Source organism: Culex pipiens, chromosome 3, assembly GCF_016801865.2.
Source record: "Culex pipiens pallens isolate TS chromosome 3, TS_CPP_V2, whole genome shotgun sequence".
Classification (NCBI taxonomy): domain Eukaryota; kingdom Metazoa; phylum Arthropoda; class Insecta; order Diptera; family Culicidae; genus Culex; species Culex pipiens.
This window is the reverse complement of record NC_068939.1, coordinates 52,666,165-52,691,562: the sequence shown is the minus strand read 5'-3', so window position 1 is coordinate 52,691,562 and position 25,398 is coordinate 52,666,165. Positions and strand designations below refer to the sequence as shown.

Genomic DNA, 25,398 nt, shown 5'->3' with positions numbered 1-25,398 from the left:
TTTTTTCATCAGCTTTAACGAATAAAAGCGACCCTTATCCCTTTACCGATTTCGCTCAAAATTTCCACAGTTACTTATTTTTGTCTAAGGAATCAAATCAGGGGGTATCCATGAGGTCGATTTTATTGATGTCACCCTAACGAACATCGAGATTCTAGCTTGTTTTGATAGTACATATCAACAGTTTTACCAAACTTTAGTTTGATCAGAAAAAGTTGATTACAATTTTGCGCTTTCTTGTGCACGATAGAGGTAGATCTCATTTATTTATTAAACAAGCATGCATCCATCCAAATTTGACTGAAATGAGAAATCAAAATTAATGTGCAATGTGAGAATATAAATATATCGAAAATATTATTTTTCGTTCAAGATTCCTTTATCCGAAGTTGCTAAGAAGCTTTCTGATAATCGAGTCTAGACTTTACTTAAAAAATATTTAGAGAAAATTTTAAGTATTCTCCACAAAGAATTGTCATACAGTCGAAATCTTTACAAAGTTTTGCGTAGTTTGATTATTTAATCGCAAAAAATATAAAATTTAAGCTATTTTATAGCTAATTTTATTCATTCCAAATTACGCGACGATTGATACCAATATCTTATATGATCGAAATCTGAATATAAAATTGAACAATATATATTGTGATTATTTTTTGAGAACATAAATGAATTAATACGTATTTGGGTAATTCTCTACCAACTCACACGAAAACGGAAAAAGTTGCCCCGACCCCGCTTCGATTTGCGTGAAACTTTGTCCTAACGGGTAACTTTTGTCCCTGATCACGAATCCGAGGTCCGTTTTTTGATATCTCGTGACGGAGGGGCGGTACGACCCCTTCCATTTTTGAACATGCGAAAAAAGTGGTGTTTTTCAATAATTTGCAGCCTGAAACGGAGATGAGATAGAAATTTGGTGTCAAAGGGACTTTTATGTAAAATTAGACGCCCGATTTGATGGCGTACTCAGAATTCCGAAAAAACGTATTTTTCATCGAAAAAAACACTACAAAAGTTTTAAAAATTCTCCCATTTTCCTTTACTCGACTGTAAAAAAATTTGGAACATGTTATTTTATGGGAAATTTAATTTACTTTTTGATTCTATATTGACCCAGAAGGGTCATTTTTTCATTTAGAACACAATTTTTCATTTTAAAATTTCGTGTTTTTTCTAACTTTGCAGGGTTATTTTTTAGAGTGTAACAATGTTCTACAATGTTGTAGTGCAGACAATTACAAAAAAAATGATATATTGACATAAGGGGTTTGAGTATAAACATCACGAGTTATCGCGATTTTACGAAAAAAAGTTTTGAAAAAGTTACTTTTTGCGTTTCTCTTTGTTTCGTCGTCCGTGTCTGTCGCGGGTGACCATGAACGGCCATGATAGATGACGACCAACTTTTTCAAAACTTTTTTTTTGTAAAATCGCGATAACTCGTGATGTTTATAAGCAAACCCCTTATGTCAATATATTAAAATTTGTGTAATTGTCTGCTCTACACGTTTGTAAAACATTGTTACACTCTAAAAACTAACCCTGAAAAGTTAGAAAAAACACGAAATTTTAAAATGAAAAATTTTGTTCTAAATGAAAAAATGACCCTTCTGGGTCAATGTAGATTCGAAAAGCACATTAAATTTCCCATAAAATGACATGTTTCAAAAAATTTTACAGTCGAGTAACGGAAAATGGGATAATTTTTAAAACTTTTTTAGTGTTTTTTTTCGATGAAAAATACGTTTTTTCGGAATTCTGAGTACGCCACCAAATCGGGCGTCTAATTTTACATAAAAGTCCCTTTGACACCAAATTTCTATCTCATTACCGTTTCAGGCTCGCATGTTCAAAAATAAAAGGGGTCATACCGCCCCTCCGTCACGAGATATCAAAAAACGGACCTAGGATTCGTGATCAGGGACAAAAGATACCCCTTAGGACAAAGTTTCACGCAAATCGAAGAGGGTTCGGGGCAACTGCTGTGTGAGTTGGTAGAGAATTACCCATTTTTAATTAATGTTTTCAAAGTCTAGGAAAAATAAAAATAAAACAAATTTTCAATATCTGACCACCGTAAATACAAAAAAAAATAATTTTTGTACTTTGTTCAATTTATAAATTGTTTAAGGAAGATAGTTTCAACATTTTATTTAAGTGCAGAAAAAACCTTTCTTTAAGTTGATTTTTGCAAATCCGGAAACTAAAGTCAAACAACAATTATTACATTAAATTTAAATAGATATTTAAAATATTCACCTAAAGAAGATAAGTTTATGAAAAAAATATATTGCAAATTTTATTACTTTCTCAAAAAATCAGTGGAAAAAAATTACATTGGAAAAAATTGCATGCTAAATCGAATACGGCATTTAAAAACCTTAGAAATTTTCGATTTCTTGACTACAGATCGGAAAAAGAACGTGAAACTGCGGTATAATTTGTGACAGAGGCATACTTGTAATAATGTATCAAGCATTTTGAGATACTTATTGCTTATTTCATTTTGTTTATTATTATTTTTTTTTAATAGGTTTGAAATTTTGGATTATGTTTTTTCCTTTTGGCCCTCTACCAAAGCCGAGGGGACCATCCATAAACTACGTGGACACCTACCTTAGGGGGGGGGGGGGTGTTCTCGATCCATACAAGAAAGTTTTTTATTTGTTTTAAATTCTTGGAAGAATGAGTTGAAATAATTTCATTTTAAGAAGTTACGTTTAAAAGTAATCGTTGGTTAAGCCGTTGCTTGTAAATTAGGTCGTTGTGGGCTTGTAAACCAATTTTCACGTTATTCAGTGTTCACCCGTGACCTGGAAATGTTCGAACAGTTTTTAAAAATGTTTGTTGCACTTTGTTTCTTATGCTGAAAACTCAGAAATCGAAAGAAATTAAAAAAAACTCATTTTCAAAATGTAAACAAAGTACGGAACAAATAAATTTTAAAAAAATAATTAAATTTATGATTATTTGTATGAATTCAAATATGGTTTTCTTTGGATGCTTCATTGATGACCTCATATACATAAGTTTTAACATTAGTTTGAGATAATTTATTTCAAGGGTTATATAGATTTGACTAATGGAATATTATGAGTTTTATTACTGTTGATGCTGATATTAAAATAAAACAGTACATAAACATTATTTTTCCTTGGATTTTCCCTATTTTTTGATGAGCCATGCTGGCTAAATCGTTTGTTTTTTTGTTCTTAATAACTTTTATCTTCTATGTTTTTCCAAATAAAAGGAAAATAAAACATACCTAGTTTCAATAAAGAATGTACATATATTGCATTTCTAGTTCTCATATTGTTTGATCATATTTATTTTTTGACGTTTGAATCAATCAAATAAATCAACATCCACTTTTATGCAATGTTTGGTTTGCCGAAAAGTTTGATAAGTTATTGCATTTTCAACAGCCCCCTCTCCCAAAAAAAAAAACAACCATTTCCGAATCAAATTTGGCTGACTCATCCAAAGTTACAGACAGACCACCACGGGGGAGACAAAAAGAACTTCCTTCCACCAAAGAACTGCCTCTGGAAAGCCATTTTTAATGTGTATGTAATAGCTCCAGTCCAGTCTTGCCTGCACACACGACAAGTGGGGTGACTGTTGAATGACTTCCAGGACTTCGAGGGGTGTACTTTTCGTGAGCCACACACCCCATACAGAACGCCCCCTTTCATCGTATCCACCCCCATTCGGTACACGCGCTGGAATCCCATTTTTTTCTTGCTCCCTATTTCTCGATGTGAGTCCATAACAAAACTATTTCGTAACAAAACATATTAAAATTTGAATAAGCTGGCAGGGACGTTTTCCCCACCCTGCCACAGGCGGGCCATAATTCTTGTTTCTCCCTCTCGCTATGAAATGGGAAATAAACTCCAAACAGCGTGGGGGAGGGGGTGGGGGGGATAGTTGGCTCCCTAAACACTGATCGAACCGGAAAGATAAATTAAATCGTGCACATGCTGTCGAAGGTACTGTGAGTTGGGGTGATTTCGGAAGAATCTCTTTTTTGTGAAGACTGCGAATGATTCCTGATGTTGATTTTTGTTTAAGCTTTATAATTTTTTTTTCAAAAAGATAATGAGAAGAAATTTCCCAGAATGTGTTATTTTACTTCAAAATTGAGTTTAGAATAAATTTTATGACTTTCAAATTTATTGTCCAAAGTCACTCCAACTTAAAGTTCCAAAATTGAGTGAAAGAAACACCATAAATAATCGAAACGCGCGCGTCCACCCCCTCGGCGGGGTGAACAAAAAAAAAGTCCAATCATTCCGCTGCACTGTGGCTGGTATAATTTTCGTTTAACTCAAACAAAAATAACACTATTACTAGTCGGTGATTTCCCGCGGCCACCAGTCACGGCACCGGGGGGAAAATGAAACGAAAATATGTTTATGCTCGGAAAACAAATCCACCCCTCTGGAGAGGGAAAAAAGTGGTCTAAATTTATGCGTTATTTTTATTTCATTTTGGACGAATGGACAGCGGAAGGGTGGGGGAGGAGTGTGGAAGCGGGGTCACCCACGCTTTTGGTCTGCTAATTTATTCAGTTGATTATGAGCGTTTTCCGGGCCAACTTGCATCATTTCGGTGTCGACAGGAAGGATTTTCCCTTATTAGGGACGGACCCTAAAGCAAACATCGCCCCGTTTTGGGTTGCTTTCTTATTTATGGGCACTTTCCCCTTATGTTTTCTGCGTAAGAAGGTTTGAGTCAATACATTTTTATACACTTGCGGGATTATCATAATCAGATGTTTATCAAAGTTGTGGAAAATTACGCCCCGGCTAATAGGCTAGAGTATTGGAACAGCTTGAATCTAGCAAATTTCACATTAGAATTTTCTTTGATTATCTAAAAAACCTAAATTGAGAACACAGAAGAACAGAAGAGAATAGAAAACAGAACAACAGAACAACAGAACAACAAAACGACAGAGCAACAACTCGGAAGAACAACAGAACAACAGAACAACAGAACAACAGAACAACAGAACAACAGAACAACAGAACAACAGAACAACAGAACAACAGAACAACAGAACGACAGAGCAACAACTCGGAAGAACAACAGAACAACAGAACAGCAGAACAACAGAACAACAGAACAACAGAACAACAGAACAACAGAACAACAGAATAACAGAACAACAGAACAACAGAACAACAGAACAACAGAACAACAGAACAACAGAACAACAGAACAACAGAACAACAGAACAACAGAACAACAGAATGACAGAGCAACAACTCGGAAGAACAACAGATCAGCAAAACTTCAATGTAATAAAACTATCCAAAATTGACAGGTTCCTAAATGTGACAATCACGTTCAAAAAAGAATTAAAACGATGCCCCTTTTGAATCGAACCAGTCGCGCCAGTGTTACATCTCCCAAACTGGGTCATCAAACCGACTCAACGCACGCATTGACGAACGTCCAAATCCCACCCAGGTCATTCGTTTCCGGTAACGTTAACGATGTAGCCGCCAGCTTCCCTGAAAAGGGCATTCTCCCTTTCGCTGCCAGCCAAATGGAGTCACAACTAAGTCACCTAATTAGGGTCGCTCTTCATCGGATTAGAGTAACTGCCATGGTGAGCCATCAAGCAACGAGCAAAAAAAGGATTTCCCAAACGCGCAACATTTTTGTGTAAAGGATTAACGCTTCCAGCGAGCCGGAGTCCCACCGGGGATCTGTCCACGTCGGTTTCCATGGTGTCTCTGGCAGCGATGGACGAAAGATAAAGTTGAACTTTTTTTTTGTTGCTTTCTCTCTCGCCAGCCAAAGTTGGTCCACCACTGCAGTCCCGACGGTGAACTCATAATTTTGCCCTCTTCCAGGATGGAATTAGTAAATGAGGAAAAACGACCAGCACGACCGTCCGGGTAGGATTTTCCGGGAAGTGAAGCGGAGAGGAAAACTCGGTGGAGCGGGAAAAAGCGCCATCAGAGCAGCGGCCATCGATCGATATCTGTGGCTCTGGGCGGCGATGAAGTGAACGAGGTGAAGATTAGCTTCCGGTGTGGGGGGATTTTCCCCGAAAATGCTGGGATAAAATGACGAAAAGTTTTGTCACCATCGGACCGAACTAATTTGGACTGATCGATAAAGCGATGATTGTTTTTGCAGAGATTTCCAACGAATTTTACATTTCAATGCTGGAAGTTTTTTATAACCATTAAATAGAAGCTATATTATTGTAAGTAGCTTTCGTAAATTTTTACCAAAAGCTTGATATGCCTAATTCTCCCGTAAACCAGGAAACCCATTAGTGTCCTTCTAAAATCCGGTTCACGTACGACCTTCCCGGAAGGTGCCACTCTTCAGTGGTCAACCCTGTAGGAAGTCCTCGTGCGGCCATCACTAAAGGCCCTTCTCCGGGAGGACCGAACTGTGACAGGGTGGCGCTTCCGTGATTGACATGAATCTATCTCGATGTTGATAAGCCAGATCACCAGAGAGCATTCAGGCATTGGACGGGGTGTGGTCATTACTCTCTCCTATACCTGGCAGCGAGTGGTGTGGTGGTGATAATGTGGCACCGTCGAAGGTCCACGTCGGCATGACGGTTGCATAATTACGTGCGAATCGAATCGCCCGGCCGGGAGAGTCCGGTCTCCGGGATTGGAGAGTGCGTGGTCGTGCGTGATGGACCTTGATGGAGTTTGACTTGATTGAGATGAGTGGGTTTATTGGGACAGGAACCGCTCGGTAATGCCAAAATTCAACGTTGATTTATTTTTTTTCTTTTTTTTTTCTCGGAATAAAGCCTAGTTCTTTAATTAGACTGAGATCCTTATCTAAAGAAATTTAATCAGGTTTTTTTAAAACTATTTGCATAAATTCTTCAAGTAAAATGCAAAAAAAAATATTCTAAAACACGCATAAGCTATACTTTTAAATTTCGTCACAATTATTTTTTATATTTTGCGAAATTAAAAAAATAAATGTTGATTCAATAAAAAAATGACAATCTAACTCCACGGTGCTCAAAATACCGTTATTATGAAAAAAAAATATGCAATCCGATATTTTGGGGTCTATCGATTCCTTACACCATAGTGCATCTCTGTGCAAAAAATAAAAACATTCGCTGATGTAGTTTTCGAGATACAGCCCTTTTAAGATGTTACATCCGATTTTCAATAAGAAAACCAAAACAATCAATACACTGAAATAAAAAAAAAGTACCATATTCCTAAATTCTAGAATTTTGCCTCCTTTCCTTATTAAGTAATCCAAAAAACCCGATTACTTAATAAGGAAAAGTGGCAAAATTCCTAGAATATAGGAATTTGGTACTTTTTTTTTATTTCAGTGTACAATTTTAGCATTTCAAAGAATATGCATTTCAAAATAATGATGTTTTTTGCTTCATGTGACTGTCAAGTATCTCTGGGCCAATTTTCAGAAGGTTTGCTGATGTTGTAGTTCTCGATGATGTAGTTCTCGAGATACAGCCATTTGAAAATGTCATTTCCGATGTTTTCAAAGAAAATCCATAAAATCGGTACAATTTCAGCACTTTAAAGGATATGCATTTTGAGATAAAGGTGTTTTTTGCTTCATATGACTGTCAAGTATCTCTGGGACAAGTTACAGAAGGTTTGCTGATGTAGTTCTCGAGATACAGCCATTTCAAAATGTTATTTCCGATTTTTTCAAAGAAAATTAATAAAATCAATTCAATTTCAGCATTTTAGAGAATATGCATTTTGAGATAATGATGTTTTTTTGCTTCATATGACTGTCAAGTATCTCTGGGCCAAGTTTCAGAAGGTTTGCTGATGTAGTTCTCGAGATACAGCCATTTTTAAATGTTATTTCCGATTTTTCAAAGATAATCCATAAAATCAATACATTTTTTTTTCAATTCGGTTTTATTGGTGAATAATCAAGATACAATAAAGAGCTTTTGAGGTACATAACAGAGTTTTGGAGATCCTTTCAGCTGTGTGTTACATCATAATCCATTTTGGAACAATTATTGCTTGTAAATAAAGGTGTCACCAAGAGTAAGAAAAATTAAAAAAAAAACTTACTGAGATTGCAAGGGAAAGGGGATAGAAATAGAAAAAGCTTAGAGCTAGATGACAGATTTTTATCCTTTATAGATGTGCTTGATCATCAGCTCCCCAAGGGCCAGGAATTGCTCCGCTTTGTTACGGCAGGTCCGAAACCGCGTCATCATCTCCACTGCGAGAGCAAAGAACTCTGGCAGGGTAAAGAGATCTTCCCCGGTAACTTCTTGCTGGGCCGCATTGCCGCTACCGGCAATGACCACGCTGGCGAACGATCGCCCCCATCCAGGAGGGAACGCTGAGCTGTCCGCTGGAACCGTACGATGACCAGCTGCAGTCACGGTTTCGCTCGTACTTCGCTGAGGAGGGTGGGACGCTGCTGCTTTCTTCTTCCTCTTTTCCTGCTCCTCGAGGTAGTTTTTCCGTGCACTGCATCCACGGTAGTTGCTGGTATGGTTACCTCCACAGTTTGCGCACTTGATGCGCGCCTTCGTTTGCTCTGCCTTGTCCCCCAAGTTCGCTTTGCACGGCAGTGCACACGCCTCAGAGAGGTGTGATTCACCGCACTTCACACAGCGGAGCGGGAGGTTGCAGTTCCGCGAGCCGTGGCCGAATTTCTGGCAACGGTGGCATTGTGCTGCGTCCGACGGGTTCTTTGAGTAGAACCGCCAGTTTACCCAAAACCCGTCCAACACCTTAGTTCGCCGCAGGTCTTGAATCTTGACGGTGCCGCGGTCAAAGTACAACAGGTACAGTGTGTGTGTACCTGTGACTGTGGTCTTCCGCGAGAGGACTTTTATGCCACGCGGTGTTATGCCAGCACCCGAGAGGTCCTTCTTGAGGTCGGAGATCGGGCGGTCTTGGTACCCCTGCATGACGACCTTAACGGCAGTCTTCTGCACGGGGTCGAATGTGTAGAGCTTGAAGTTTTTACTCTTCAATTTCTCCAGAACCAGGTCGAAGTTCTTTTCGTCAAAAGTGTAGACTTGCACTGACGACTTACCGATTTTAAGACAATATCCGAGGCCTTCCAGCAACTCGTCAATATCATCCACCAACGTGTCCAAAACAAAAATTGGAGGTGGTCTACGTTCCTTTGGAGAATTGTTCTTTTTTGGTGTCGACACTTTTTTCCGTGCACGACCATCGTCGTCGTCGTCGTCGGTAGTGCTACCGTCGGTGTTGCTGTTGTTTTCATCGTCGCTCAGCATCTGGAACTCGTTCCTGATGGGGATGTTGGCGAATGTTGATGTGCCACTGGTGGTGGCACCGGAAGTACCGGAACGGGTTCGCACTGGTGATCTCGGAACGTATCCGGGATGTAGATACTTTTTGTCGATACCATCTGCGCTCACGCTCCCCTGCGCGATGGTGGCCGACACGGCGTTGGTTTGTTTACCTTTTTGCACACGGCCGGTAGATGAACTTCGCGGGTTTTTCGAGGCTGCACTCGAACTGCCACGGCCACGGCCGGCCTTCGGCATGCTGGAGAAGAAAACTCGCAATCAACTACGGCGAAAAATTTCGAAAAAACGGTAGAGCACAGAGCACTTCACTGCTGCTTGCTCTCGTGCGTACACGGAGGTGAATCAATACAATTTCACACCCAAAATTCAGAATCGAGATAATCGTTCTCTCAAAATTTATTGAGGGCTCAGTGCCAAAATCGATAGAATAATGGTACCAACTCACACCATCATAACAAATGAGTTCATTCGTTAGTTGAATTAATAAATCTCCAACAAGTGGCATACATCGACTTCTGACTTCTCCATGGTCACCAAGCTGTGGTGGCCGAAGCAGCTAAGTCATTGGATTGGTTTGTCAAAGGTCTCTGGTTCGATTCCCGTTGTCGACACTTTCGGTTTTTTGTTTGACGGATGAACTTTTTTTTGCAAATGAACCTCGAGAGAATAGTTCTATCGCCCATCTCGAGCTGTGTTCTCTGCGTCCGTGAATGGTACCACTATTCTCTCGACTCGAGACCATCTTTCTCTCGGACTAGCGCTGCCAGTTTTGGGTGCAGCACTTTAAAGGATATGCATTTTGAGATAAAGGTGTTTGTTGCTTCATATGACTGTCAAGTATCTCTGGGCCAAGTTTCAGAAGGTTTGCTGATGTTTTTCTCGAGATACAGCCATTTTAAAATGTTATTTCCGATTTTTTCAAAGAAAATTCATAAAATCAATTCAATTTCAGCATTTCAAAGAATATACATTTCGAGATGTTGATAATGATAATTGACAGTCATACGAAGCAAAAAACATCATTATCTCGAAATGCATAATCTTTAAAGTGCTGAAATTGTATTGATTCTATGGATTTTCTTTGAAAAAATCGGAAATAACATTTTAAAATGGCTGTAACTCGAGAACTACATCAGCAAACCTTCTGAAACTTGGCCTAGAGATACTAAACAGTCATATGAAGCAAAAAACATCATTTTCTCAAACGCCGATGCAAATATTTTTCAAAGTTTTTGTCCGAGAGCCGAGGCCGGGATCGAGGGGGGTAAAAAATATAAATTTTGAAATAACAAGCCATAGTTTCAACCATTGCATGGAAAAAGTGTTTTATAATGCATTTTAAACTAGTTCAGATGTTTTTCAATCATTGCAAAAATGTAAAATTTTGACGAAATCAAAAATTTAGCGAAAAAAAAAACTTTTTGCGATTATAAACATCGAACATTTTCGAAAGGTTTCATATCAACCCATACATGCTAAAATTGATTCTAAATGTAGGGGAATGCATTTTAAATTGATTTCAACTGATTGCACTTACATTTTCATTGAAGTTTTTTGAAAAAATATCCAAAGTATCATCTTCGGCTAATTGATGAAGTTTCAGGCAGGAAGTTTCAGAATCATTTTCAGAATTTTGTTCTGAATTCTCTAAAATTTCGGGTTAACCCTTTACTGCCGATTTTTTTCGTTTTTTTATTTTTCCCGTGTTCAACCGCCTGAGCAACTTTTGTTCTACGAAAAACTGTACTTCATGTTATCATGTTTAGTATTTTGTTTGTTTTTGGTAGTATTTGTCCTAGTCTACCACCTCCTATAACTACATTTTGCCTATCTAATGTTTTTACAGTCACTTAAATTGTACAAAAATTACTGCATACATCTTTTTACTTAAAATACAGAAAATGTTAGTAAAAAACACAGCCACCCCCAGTTGACCCCAAAAATGACATTTTTAAAAACATTGGCTGAGTCACATAAAACAAGTATAACATCCAACCCTAAAATTTTCGAAAATTTTAAGAGTTCTGTTTCCCAATGCTTATTTATGATCAAAAATTGGTTAAACATTGATTTTTTGCGATTTTTCAGATAAATAAAGGCGGGGTTGGGTTGTGAAGGTTTAAGCAACAGCTTGTCTAGATCAGCACAGCTTATAAAGCATGGCAGGTCTGAAAATTTGTTTATAAACCAACAGTTTATTTTTGAAACAATGTCCAGAATTCCTGTTTTTAAGTCGATACACACATTTAATATATTTGTTACCTGTATACTTTCAATGTGATCCCTGTAAGTAAAGGTTATTGTCAAAAGTAAGGCAAAGATACTTCACTTGATCCTCCCACTTTAAAATTACCTTATTCATCTTTTTTTATATGATGACTTAATGCTTTAACAAAATTTGTGTTGTGTGGTTTTTGAGGGAAAATCATAAGTTGATGTTTTGAAGCATTTGGAGCAATTTTCCATTCTTATAAATAAGAATTCAAAATATCCAAGAGTTATTGTTATCTTCTTGTGATAACAGAAGATGCTTATGTCATAAGCAAAAGGTGATTTCTGACATCCTGGGGACATATCAGGCTAGTCAGAAATAAAAATATTGTATAAAATTGGAGCCATAATGCTACCTGGAGACACAGGTAGTTCATCAGATTTGCTGTTCACATATATACCATCAATGAATCGGAAAATTAAATATTTTCAATTGCGCAATCAAACTTTAACACTTTCAAATGTTTTTTTTTCTATGTCTAGAAGAGCAGCGCCAGTAAAATAGACTTAAGATTTGCTGCTTCGAATTAAATTTGAAATCCCAACAGCACATGAGTAGTTGAATACCCGAGGTGAAATCCAAACTGCTCATAAGCGAAAACGTTGCCTGGGACAATCTTGCTATCAGGGGCAGTTTAGAATTGTTTTTTTAACGTTATGCAATTCAGTCCAAAGGTTTTGTAGAACAGCTTACGAAAATTAAAAAAAAATCTTAAAGGGTTCTCCGAAATTCAAAATCGCAAAGATGCAGAACAAATACTGACCACTTTCCAGAATATACAAATCTCCCCTAGAAAAAGTGTGACAACGCATATCTAGATTTATCTGGCAACCTTGCAGGTACCCAACGCATCCTTGGATGCGTTTGCATCTGCTTCTGCTAGTTTCTCTATAGGTAAAGCTAGCGGGAACTTTCCCGATACAGAGTTCGCCTTGCAATTTTGGGAATTTAAATTATGCCCCGTGTTTGGCGATCTATGTGTCTAATAGATAGCCGTATGCGTGGCGGGGTTTGTGTGTTTGTTCAACCCCGGAACTTGCGGGTGGCGAGTTTTCGAAAAAGCTTGCCCAATTTTGGTCTTGAACCCGTACCAATAGGGTTGTCGTGCGTTTTGATGTATTTTTAAATTTAAAAAGTCAATTTTAATAGATTTTTTTTTGTTGAAACTGGTTAAAAAACCAGATTACCAGCAAGTTAATTTTGTTTTAATTTTTATTCAAAACTTATATAAACATATAAAACTTAGAATAAAAGCTGCCACGGCACTCTCTAACCAATATTCTGTACGACCGCCGGAAGGATCCGTCCCGGAACCGTAATTTATGTGCAGATAAATTGGCCAAACCCGGTCCGGCTCAGCGCCCGAAGAAGAGAGTGAGAACACAGGGTGATGGCGGCGATTGATGTGGTTTGACGGATTTGCACCGCAGTCTGGAGAGTGACGAGGTGATTCGCGTTGGCTGCTCTTCAGCAGCTGGCCTGACGTTTTGTCTGGATTGGAAATTTAGGGGGGTTTATTTTTTTTTGGTTCGGGATGAGTATTGGAAGCATATTTAATCATGTTAGTTTGGGCAAGATACATCGACTAATGGACCAACAGCAAAATTTGGATGACAGTCGTTGTGTCGTATGTAGCATTCCGCTTGAAAGTTGCCACAGTAAAGCAGTGCTTTCGAAGTTTCCCAAGATCTAACCAAAACCTAGTGAAGCTCGCTGAAAACAATTGCAAACAGTTCGCTTCTACCTCTGCCGTACGTCGGCCGTTACTGGTCGCGTTTTCTTTGTTCGTTGATCCCTGGAAAATCCACTTTCACTTGCTTAGTCAAAGCTCGTTGTTTTCTCTGGTCTTCCAGTTAGTCCTCCGCAAATCCAATAACGGCAAAATCTGCTCCGGGCCAACCTTCAAACGGAATGCTACATGCGTGTACGAGACAGAACAAGCCCCATATGTCCTCATTGTTCCGGCACGAAGACAAAGGACCTTTTTCGGGGATGCTTTCTCGTCTCTTCTCGGCGTTCCACGTACACCCAATTTTGGCTAATTTTATTATGTCGATCCCGAAGCACAGCGCGGTGGAATTTACTCTGCCATGCGGAACCTGCCAGGTTGCGGTGCGTTCCTTTGGTGAATCTTCCAACGGAGTCGTCTCCTGCGCCTGAAGGTTGGCGGCAGATATATGCGTTGTGATACGATACGATACAAACGGCGATATGGTGGCCTCGGAATGTCGTGACTAATGTTGGATTGGGACGACAAATAATGTTGACATTTGTTGCTTGGGTTGTATAGAGACCGCAAAGACAGGCACTTCTTTGATGAGCAACATGGCATTACACCGTACGGACCTGCCTCGTTAGAAGAGAAGAATTGAAGGTTTTTAAAAATATTTCTGATGCCAACCTTCCCTTTAAGAACAATGCAATTGTATAATTTTGCTGGTATCTAGAGCCAGTTTAAACCAGATGGTTTGCGAACTCGAGCTCTCAAAGCCAAATCAATTTTGAATAGGATTTAACCAGTGTTTATCTACTGTCTGAAAGCCATCCAAAATTTGTCTGTTTTGTTGAACAGTATCTCCCCCCAATTCGACTCAGAACTCAACTCAAAACAAACAAACAAAAACTTTTCCGGATCACTGCAATCTTAATGAACTGAAACTGTGCCAGCAGTGCGGACAAACTTTTTTCCGTTGATCCCTTCCATTTTCCAACGAAGAAGAAAAAAAAAAGATACACCCAAGTCCAGTCCACTAGCCCAGTTAATCAATCAATCAGCCCTGTGTGACGGGGGCCAGCTTCTTTCTTGTCATGTCGATAATCACCCGAGCTTGCTGTCCTACTTCAGGACAAGACAGTTCTCTTCCTTCCCAGCTTGAGCGCTAGATCGTAATCGAGTGACTGGTTCATCGTCGTCGTCTTCTTCCACTAAACAGGGCTGAACCCAATCCGCCACAAGTTGCTTCCCGGAATCGCTGTCACCTCCTCCCCCAGTTTGACAAAGGTTCGAACCTGGAGGATTCCAGGAAAATTGTCTGCCTTAATTAGGTACGAACGAAAACAAAAAAAAAACTAACTAAAATGGCCAAGTAACCGGACACCGCGCAACTTTTTAGCAGTTTTCCAGCAGCAGCAGCGTGTAAAGCGGTAATGTGTGCTAAACGTTTTTCACCCCCTTGACGTACGGCGGAAGCCTTGGGGTAGAAGCACCCAGTTTTGCACAACCCAATAAACACATACTGGCCCTCAACGGGGAAACTGACGAGAAATGGAAACTGGACAGCAAAGGTGAAAGGGGGAGGTAGGGGAGATTAAGGTTATTGTCTTTAAATTTGTGTTGAAAAAAATATACATACAATTTTATGCAGCAAACAGTAACACGAAGACTGAAGATAGTAAAAAAAACTAAATAAATTTCTTAAATGGTTCGAATCCCCTATTGTTGTAGATTTACTTCCATCTCTTTGTAGTAAGTTTGTTACGGATTTTTTTTTCAAGTGATCATTTTCAGTTGTTTTGGACAACGGTGAAAATGAGTTAAAAATTGAACTTAAAATCTTTAAAAAAACATGTTCAATATGGAATTCCCACCAGGATGATTTTAATTTTCAATTTATTTGATCAAAGTTGTAATTTTGCTTCATTAGTCCGTCATACAATTTTGTCATTTTTCCTAGAAAAAAACGGTACCTAAATATTTGAGAACCTGTAAATTTTGAAAGAATTTTCATTTCAGTGAAATATTTGCAGGTTTTCAAATTTAAAAAATAAATACCATTTCTGAACATGTTGCATTTTTTTAACATAGAACTTTGGACCGTAATTTGACCGTTGTTTTGATGAGACTTAGAAAACCTCAATTTTTCTATTCCGTTTTCTCTAAACCGCTTCATCTCAGAAATTAGAGGAACAATCTTCAATGTCTCTTTGATAGTTTGACAGCAAATTTTCTGAACCTTTCCAAAAAAAAAAAAAAAATTAGAAATGGTCACTCATGGCCACTATTTTTAAAATTGAATTTGAAAAACTGTAAATATTTCACGGAGATCAGACTTTTGGTGGCTATAAGTAAGTATGAATTTTGTTTTTTTTTCTCCAAAAATCACTATTTTATCACAAATTAATAACTCGGTTTCATATTTTTTGGCCATACTTGCCTATAGCTCAAAAGTTGCGGGGTTTGGTCCCCTAAAACATATCAAAAAATCTCGAAAATCAAAAAATATCAATTTTTGGAAATTAAGTTTTTGTGAAAAAAGTGGATTGAAATAATCGGCAAGATTTTTTTCCGTGTACCTATTTTTTACTTACGACTTTGCAGAAGACACCAAATTAATTAGAAAATTTATTCAAAAGCTACAAATTTTCGAATATTTACGTAACATTTATGTAGGGACAGCTGCCAAAATTTCTACGGGTGAAACCAATGACACAAAATAGCTTCCTTGATCATAGGGAGGGCCCCGACCAAAGCCAAATAAAAAATACCGAAAAAATGGTCGAATTCGGCTGATTTCGTAGAGAATTGCTCCTTTGTAAAATTAAAATTTTACTCGAAAAGAATTTTTGACTTCAGTTTTGAAAGTAAAATAAAATTTTAAATGAAAAATTTCAACTGCAAAATTCCAGTTTTAACATTTCAAAAAGGTTAAATATTTATTAAAAAAAAGTTAAAAAAAAGTTTTTCTAAGAGATCAGAGGGTTTCACAAATGATTTATCTTCTAAAGATAAAGATATTCGAATATTAATATACCATTTTTGTATGGACATTAGGGTGCCCGAAAAGAGGAAAACATGTATTTTAAGTATCTGTTTAGGTTTTGAACGAAATTGGTTAAGATTTACCTATTGATAACGTCATTATTCAAATTCCCGGACGCTTCGAAGTCCGGACACCTCATCTTGTTTTATTAATTATTTGAATATAAGTTTGCACAATAATTGTGAAAACTGTGTTATTTGATGAATTCTAATATTAATTTGGTTTTCAAATTGGTTTGGACGCTGAAGTCAATGCTCAAACAATTAAATAAAATAAAAATATGAGTTTATCAAAAATAAGAAACATTTCACTGAAATATTTCAGAGGCGAAGGCAAAGCAGAAAACTATGATTCTGATTTCCATAAATTCCAGTAAAATTCTATACAAAGTTTCGATTGTCAATCGCTTATTTGAGACCTAAAGCATGCCATTCACTAACATTTCAATCCAAATTTGTGAGATTCGTAAGAAAAAACGAGCGCCCGGAATTCGAAGCAAAAGTGTCCGGATTCCGAATCAGCTTCTTTCAGTGTCTGGGATGCGAAGCACATCAAGTCATTTTAATTTTGAAATTTTGATGAAAAATTGTTAGAAAAGACATATTTTGCATGATTTCTCTTAAAATTGACTGTTTAAACTACATCCTAATGATATTTATACATTTACAACTTATTACATGATTTTATGCCAGCTAATACAAAAATAATATGCTACTAAATCAAAATCAAAAAAAATCAAATTATTCGCTCTACAGCATTGCCTTGGCGTTCTCGATTGCGAGATTCCTACTCGAAACTAGGTGTTCGAAGGCTTGATTGTTGAGGCAATTGCAAACCTCTTTTTACACTTAGCTTCCATCCACCCCGGGATTCGAACTGACGACCTTTGGATTATTAGTCCAACTGCCAACCAGCGACTCCACCGAGGCAGGACCCAGGGAGACGACTCCCACACCTGGACTGAGCTAACGACCTAACCTTTATTTTTAGGTTAGTCCGGGGCCAACATTTACTTCCCGTCCGACGGAAGACGTGATCAGACAAATCTCGTCTCGAAAAATGCCACCGGGACCTTCTGGGATCGAACCTAGGCCGACTGGGTGAGAGGCAATCACGCTTACCCCTAACACCACGGTCCCGGCTACTAAGTGTCTAAATTTGGAATCATGACGTTACCTGAGTCTAAAGCTGGTAAAAAAAGGTTTTTCATGCAAAAATGACGCTAATAACTTTTCTTGATCGAGTTCAACAGCTTCGGTATGTTCGGTAAAGTTGTAGATCATTAAATTTCCATTTAGAATCGAAGGAGCAAAGATTTGTAAAAGTCCCACATTCTGGGCACCCTAATAGACATTTACCAAAATTGTGTTGAGCTTTGCATGGATGAACCAATAACAACAAATGGCTTCTTTGTGAAAGGCCCCCAAAAAGTTTGAGAATTGATCATTCCTTTTTGAAACAAGTGCTGAAAAGAAGAACTGTTTAGTCCTTGTATCGAAAAGTATTACAAAATCGTAATACTTTTCGATACAAGGACTAAAAAGTTCCACTTTTCAGCACTTGTTTCAAAAAAAACATGAGCAATTCGTGACCATACAAAAACAATAAAATAATTTCATGGAGTTTAAACTAAACGCTCAAAACCCACTGTCCACTTCCCCTGCGTTTCCTGGAACAGTCTCAAACCCTAGTCTTGGCAGCAAACGTCCACGGCCTGCAAGGCCGACCGCCCAGCCCAGCCCTGGCAGCAAAGTGTGAAACAACTACTGGAATTAGGTACAAATGTGATGACCTGAAACCTTGTCGCAGCCCGAACCGTTTCTTTGCTTCAGCTCTTTGTCCACATTTTCTTCGTTGCAGTTCTGGTGGGGGGGGATGACGGTGTCACATTTTAAGGCACTTATGGAGTGTAAAGTCCCAATACCGCAGCACAATTTTGTAACGCTTAGCGATCTACAAATGGCACGTGGGTGACGAGGGGGCGCGGTGGCGCGTAATCCGTTTTTCCGTACGTCTCGCGTAATGGGTATTAAAGCGCGGAAAGTGACACCAGCAGCGTGCTGGCTGTCAGGAAAAGTGGGTGAAAATCTCTGAAAAAATGAAGAGTTTCTCTAATTGGTTCCAACTTGAAGAAGTCCTTCAGCCCAGAACTACCCCCCGAAAACTAAACTCTGCAGACGCAAACAAAAACCACATCAAAACTTCCGCGACAGACCACTTGAGCAAGTTGGGCTGAAAACTCTGCCTGCTGTCTGTCTGTCCGTACCCTAATCATTCGGCGACCTTTTCCTTCAACCCAGGTTCAGGAAACGCTTCTGGCAGGCTGGAGTTGACACTTGCTCTTCATGGAAATTTGGAAATCTATCTCCTTTGTCACTCGCAGGCTTTAAAGCTTTCGGATATTGTTAGGGTGGTGCTTTGGCAAGTCAATCAAAAGTGTAAAACTCTGTGACAAAAAGATGGTTCGATCTGAGCAATTCTCTGAGATTTCGGTCATTTTTTTTCGTATTTTGAATACGGTTGAATCTTTTTTGGCGCCTTCCAAATTCCTAACTTTCCATACAAATTTGGCAGCTGTCCATACAAAAATGATATATGAGCCACTCTCTACGAAATCGGCAGATTTCTAACATTTTTATTTTTTTGTATTTTTTGATTTGGCTCAAACTTTGTGGGGGCCTTCCATATGACCAAATAAGCTATTTAGTGTCATTGGTTCACCCATACAAGTCTCCATACAATTTTGGCTGCTGTCCATACAAAAATGGTGCGAAAATATTCAAACAGCTGTAACTTTTGAGTGAATTTTCTGATCAATTTGGAGTCTTGGGCAAAGTTGTAGGTATTGTTGCGGACTATTGTGAAAAAAATTGGTACACGGATTTTTTTTTGCAGATTTTTCAATCAACTTTTTTTTCACAAAAACTCAATTTCCCAAAATACGTATTTTTTGATTTTCGAGATTTTATGTATGTTTTAGGGGACAAAAACTCGCAACTCTTGAGCCATAGAGAAACATGGTCAAAAAATCTGCCGCCGAGTTAAACATTTTTGAAATAATAATGATTTTTGGAAGAAATCAAATTTCATGCAAAAACAAATTTGACTTAAATTTTTATTGTAAAATTGAATTTCCAATGTAAAAGAATTTCCAATCTAAACAAAGCCAAATATAGAGAACTTTCTCAGCTTTTCAAAATTTTTATTTTTTTTTTCAAATAGGGGCAAACATGGACATTTATTAAAAAGATGAATAACTGCGACTATTTAAAAAAAAAGAACTTAAAAAACTTGAAAACGGTGCTTTTTATCAAAATTTCACTTGAGTACTTTTTGTTTTCAAATTAGATTTTACATCGAAAAATGAAGTTGAAAAATTTTAGCGACCAATATTTCGGTTATTTAGAATTAGAGCGTTCAATTTCCCGTCCCGGGAAAAAATTTCCCGGGAATTCCCGGGATTTCCCAGAAAAAAATATTTCCCGTTTCCCGGGAAATTTGTAAATTTCCTGGGAATTCCCGAAATACAAGCAGAAGTATGCATTTTCCTACCTTTTTGGCATCAATGTTTTGAAATTATACAAAAAATAATAATTGGAGAACCTGTTTTGATTTTATTTATTTCCATCTACTGTTCATATTGAACTAATTAGCTTGTCTGTAAATTTCATGTCAAGGTTTAATTCAGATAATATTTATTTTTGACAACCTTTTTTAATGGTTTTTTTGTAATATTATTTGAAAATAAGATATTTACATTTTCTGGCCAAGATCAACATTGAGATTTGTTTGACTTTTTATTTACCTTGACCATGTTGGATGGAAATTGAAATAATATAATTAAATTTTTAAAAAAGGTTTGTGTGAGAAAAATTTGTTTCTAAGTATTCGAGAAATTACAGATTGAAGTTATAAATTTATGAAGCACGTGAGCTACCAAGGGCGTAAGAAGGTTATATATGAAAAAATATTGTTGAATTTCAACCACTCTTAAATACTAAAATTATTTTAATCTAATTAATTTATTAGGCTGAGTACCATATAAACGGAATCGACGTAACACCTTATAATGTGTCCCTCTTAAACCTTGCGGTTTCGTCAACGGATCCACAGGCGTGTATCGTTCTTTTTGCGACAAGACTCCGCCTCCCGGGTCTCCTAAGTGTGAAGGTATGGGCACGGGGAGAGGGCACCGAATACCTATATTTACACTTAGAATTACCATATAACTAAAATCATATCATAAAACCATGAAAAACTATTAAAAACAACGTCGTATCATATGAAAAATACCCAAAGAATGCAACTATTTTTCAAAAACTCGCTCCAAATATTTGAAAACTTTGAAATGTGATTTCATGAAATAGTGTTTCAAGTTAAAAAGCGCTAAAAATTAGATTTTTAAGGTAAATTCAATGTTTTTTTATTTTTTCACAAGTTGAATTTTTTGGTTTTATTATTCTAACTTTATTGCCACTGAGACAAATTTTAAAGCAGTTTCATGATTGTGGAGCACAGATTTTCACTATCCAAACACTTTGATTTAAAAAAAATCCTTCTCAACAAAAATACTAATAATACTTTCTTTCATTTGGGACGTAAGGTTTAAAAATGAGAAAGTTTAAGCATAAGCATAAGCATTAGGGTGTTTCAGCCAAACAAAAAAGTTCTCAGAATCAGGCAAACCGAGGTTCCCCTAGTAGAGGATACCCATAGGGACTCTCACGCCAAATATCAGCCCATTTGGTTGAGAATTGGCCTGTCCCCAGCGGTTCAAAGTTTACATGTAAATTACTATGGGATTTTTATGCTTTTGGTTCAATCGTTTCTACAGGTCTTGGGACAACATGGATTCACTCGGAATAAAGACAGGTGTGTAGGGGATGGTCCAATGAACACATTCCAGAAGGAATTAGGCTTGTCCATTCTGTCCCCAAGGTGCGCATTGGATCGACGTCCGGTGTCTCCAGAATCATCGATTCACCCTTCAAATGTACGCATTGTCCTTAGTATGCTATGACGGCTAGGAGAAAATTACGACGCCCCATGTCAGACGGTGAACACGTGGCAGAGCATCTACTCGAGTTTTGGCTCAGAAACATTCTTAAAAGTACTAAAATTATAATTATTGATGTTCCTGGAAGAATTTCAACTATTCTAAATAAAGTAAAATGATGATTTTGTGTTAAAAATGCAATCGATGCCTCTCCACGTGTTCACCGTCTCATATGGGGCGTCGTGGTTTCCACCTAGCCGTCATAGCATACTAAGGAAATGCGATGCTTTTGAAGGATGAATCGTTGGTTTTGGAGACACCGGACGTCGATCCAATGCGCACCTTGGGGACAGAATGGACAAGCCTAATTCCTTCTGGAATGTGTTCATTGGACCATCCCCTACACACCTGTCTTTATTCCGAGTGAATCCATGTTGTCCCAAGACCTGTAGGAACGATTGAACCAAAAGCATAAAAATCCCATAGTAATTTCCATGTAAACTTTAAACCGCTGGGGACAGGCCAATTCACAACCAAATGGGCTGATATTTGGCATGAGAGTCCCTTTGGGTATCCTCTACTAGGGGAACCTCGGTTTACCTGATTCTGAGAACTTTTTTGTTTGGATGAAACACCCTAATAATCATAGCATAAGCATAGGTGCCCACCCGCAGTTGCTACTCCGTTATTGACCAGGACCTCCAGAAGTTACATCCACGAGCCGTGGAAGATGAGTGGGTGCTATCTTTCCTCGCTTCGCAACTTCTCAAAGGCCCCTATCATGCTGATCAATACCGGCGCCGGCCACGACCAGTGGTAGAGTCACGGGGAAGTGGATGGGAATGTTAGTCCGATACTTGAGTGATAGAGACCGCCCAATCGACTGCTTCTCCGACAAAGTATCACATGAGTTTTGAGGGGGTTAGTAGATGGGTATGAGGTCAGGATTCACGAGTGGCAGTGATGTGACCATGAGCATTTTGTTTATCGGTTGGCATTTTTAAATCTTAGGCAGCCGGCTGCGGAAAGATAAACTAGTGATGATTTAGAAAGTTTTTTTTAATCGAACGCGTGCCAACCGAGCATTAGTGCTATGGGCTGGACTTATCAGTATATTTTTACTGTTTCTACAATTTAGATAACGCGAGCAAATTTCAAATCTCCTCGCAGCACACAATACACGACAAAAATGCGAAACAAAAGGCACACGCAAAAAAAATCACTTTTCACTCCGAATATTTTTTACGACCACGCGCTCCCTTTGTCAATTATGCACTGATGACGCTGCATTTTCAGAGGGCAATTTTCTCCTCGCAGCACACAATACACGACAAAAATGCGAAACCTAAGGTTTAAAAATGAGAAAGTTTATATATTTTCTCAAAGTTGCATGATTTTTTATAAGCAGTCAAGCCATTGATCAATATTGATCCTCACACTCATTTTGACCATTAAAGTTGCTGTTCTATACAATTTCGTTGCAAAAGATTAATCAGAAACAGGATTAGAATAATTTTCGTTAAATTTAAAATTTCCCGGGAATTCCCGGGATTTCCCGGGAAATTTGTTGAAAATTTCCCGTTTCCCGAGAATTTGGTAACCCCGGGAAATTGGGCGCTCTATTTAGAATTGCTTCAAAAATTCATAACTTGGTCAATGATTTTTTGCCTGTTCTGGAAATTAATGAAAAGTTAGCATTTTTTGGGGACATATCATATCAGTAATTAATTGAACATATCAAATGAAATCGTGTGAAATTAAAAATCACAATTTTTTACCGTGCATCATTTTTTTTCAGTGTAGTTCATATCCATACCTACAACTTTGCCGAAGACACCAAATCGATCGAAAAATTTCTTCAAAAGATATAGATTTTTTAATTTTCATACACCATTTTTGTATGGACAGCTGCCAAATTTGTATGGAAAATCATATGGACAAACTAATGATGCAAAATGGCTTCTTTGGGCATACCGAAGGCACCAAAAAATTTTCAGCTGGATTAAAAAATACAAAAAAAAAAACGAATGACCGCTTCTTCAGAGCAAACATGCCCGCTTAAAGTGGGCGTTGGTTGGGGGATGGTTTGCAAAACGTGCACAAATATTTGCACACCCAATATTCCGAAAAAAAAACTGTTTGGCCCACCCCAACTCGCGAGGTAGAGACAGGACTTCACATCCGGAGACAATGCCGTTCCGTGGTGGAAAGTGAAAATTACAAACGCCACCACCCGCCCACGCCCGAGATAGCTAATCAAAATTCAAGTGGCGTCGCGGCGATAATAATGGGGTATAAATTTTCGGTCCAATGTCCGTCGAAAGGACGACCCGGCGAAAGGACGACACTCTTTGGTTTGTGTGGGGGTGTAGGCTGGGCTCTGCACAGAAGAAAAGAGTGTTTTTTTTTTGCATCTTAAAATGAGGACTTGGGCCTTTTCAGAACTAAACTTTGTTTTGTGTGTTTCGACTTGGGCTTAGGCCACGTGTCCATGGTGAAGAAGGCAATTACGGAAAGTGGGGGGGTGGGAAAACTTTGGTTGTGCATAAGGAAGCTATTTTTATGAAGTGAGGAACCTGCTTGAAAATTATCGATTGTATTCAAAGCTTTTGGAATCTAAAAAAATGAGACAATGTGGTTGAAAATGACAGGTGGAAATTTGTTTGGTTTTGTTTAAGGTTCTGTTCAAAGCAATAGACTACCTTATCGCAATTTTTTTCAAAAAATATACTTGTGTATAACTATACAAGACTTTATAACATAAATGAGTCTGCAATAGAAATCCTAAACCTAATCAGATATGCATATCTTCAAATTCAGTTTCGATTCTGGCTGCAGTCTATCATACTTCCATAAAAATGCATTCAAATTATCTGTTTTGCACAAACTAATGGGATAATACTCGCCCGTTCATGATACGTCCCAACCACCTCTCAAAATCAAAACTTTTCCGCAAAACATGCAAAACTACCAACAACTAATTACGCTCACCAAAATAATATTCTAATCCCACCAACTAATCAAATCTCTCCCCTTTTTTTCCACAGACCATGTCCGGGAGTTCCAGTGTGGGAAGTTCTACTACAGGACGTTCTACCTGGACGAGGAGCGGGACTCACTCTACGTGGGTGCAATGTAAGTATCCTTGACCCCGCCAAAAAAAGACATCCTAAATATACGGAACAAGAAAGTTTAGGTTATCAATAATTACCAGCAAATCCCTCACTGGCTCTGGTAGGGTTGTCCCTTCCGAGAAGGATACCAAAAAGGGGGTAGGGATTGTGACCCTTGTGGATGTCACTTTCCAAAAGGGAGAAGAACCACCACGCACGTGTGGGCGGCAAAATTGAAAAGGATTGTAAAAATTTTAATTACATAAAATAATTAATCCGCTTTCGGTGTCTTTTGTGGGTGAAGGGAAGGGCCTTCTCAGTTTGCGGAGTGCGGAGTGGGAATGCACGCCGTTACGGTGGCTAGGAAAAGCTACCGTGGAGAGGTAAACAATTGCACGGTGAATGTTTCTGGGTGTAAATTATTACTGATCCGGTTTAATTTGAGTAGGGAAGAAAAGGGTTTGACGATTTTAGTACTAATTTGAAGATGAAATTGATTGAAAATGCAAAAGAAACCTGATGTATTTAAATATGTTTGATCAAAAGTCATACATTTTAAAGTTTATTTTGTGCAGCAGAAATTTTTTTTGAGATCCTGTATTTTTTTTTGCTTGACCTGTTCATTTAAAAATTACTCGGATTTGCTAAATAACTTTTTTAATTTTTTTTTGATTCACACATTATTGATAAACATTTTGGCTTTTTTTTATAACAAAGCAGTTTTCTTAATTTTTGAAAAGAGGGAAGTTGTATTTCTATACATTTTATCTTTGATCCTTAAATTAACCTCAACAACACAACCCCGCCTCTAGGCGGGCTTCGATCTAAAAATTCATCAAAAATTCATTTATTATCATTTTTTTTCCTTTAAAGTAGAATTCCTAAAATTTCAGAAAATGTTAGGGTTGGAATTTTAACTTGTTTGATGTGACTTTGCCAATGTTTAAAAAAACATTTTC

The 25,398-nt window shown here is 38.0% G+C and overlaps 1 protein-coding gene across 1 annotated transcript in view; it reads left to right on the top strand.

Moving 5' to 3' along the window:
- The window catches only part of LOC120412892 (semaphorin-2A), a 142,155-nt gene that overhangs the window by 36,017 nt on the left and 80,740 nt on the right, over positions 1-25,398 (top strand). Inside the window, exon 3 of the mRNA XM_039573522.2 lies at positions 24,374-24,461. Within this exon, the coding sequence (XP_039429456.1) occupies positions 24,374-24,461 (88 nt within the window). The remainder of the gene's footprint in view (positions 1-24,373; positions 24,462-25,398) is intronic.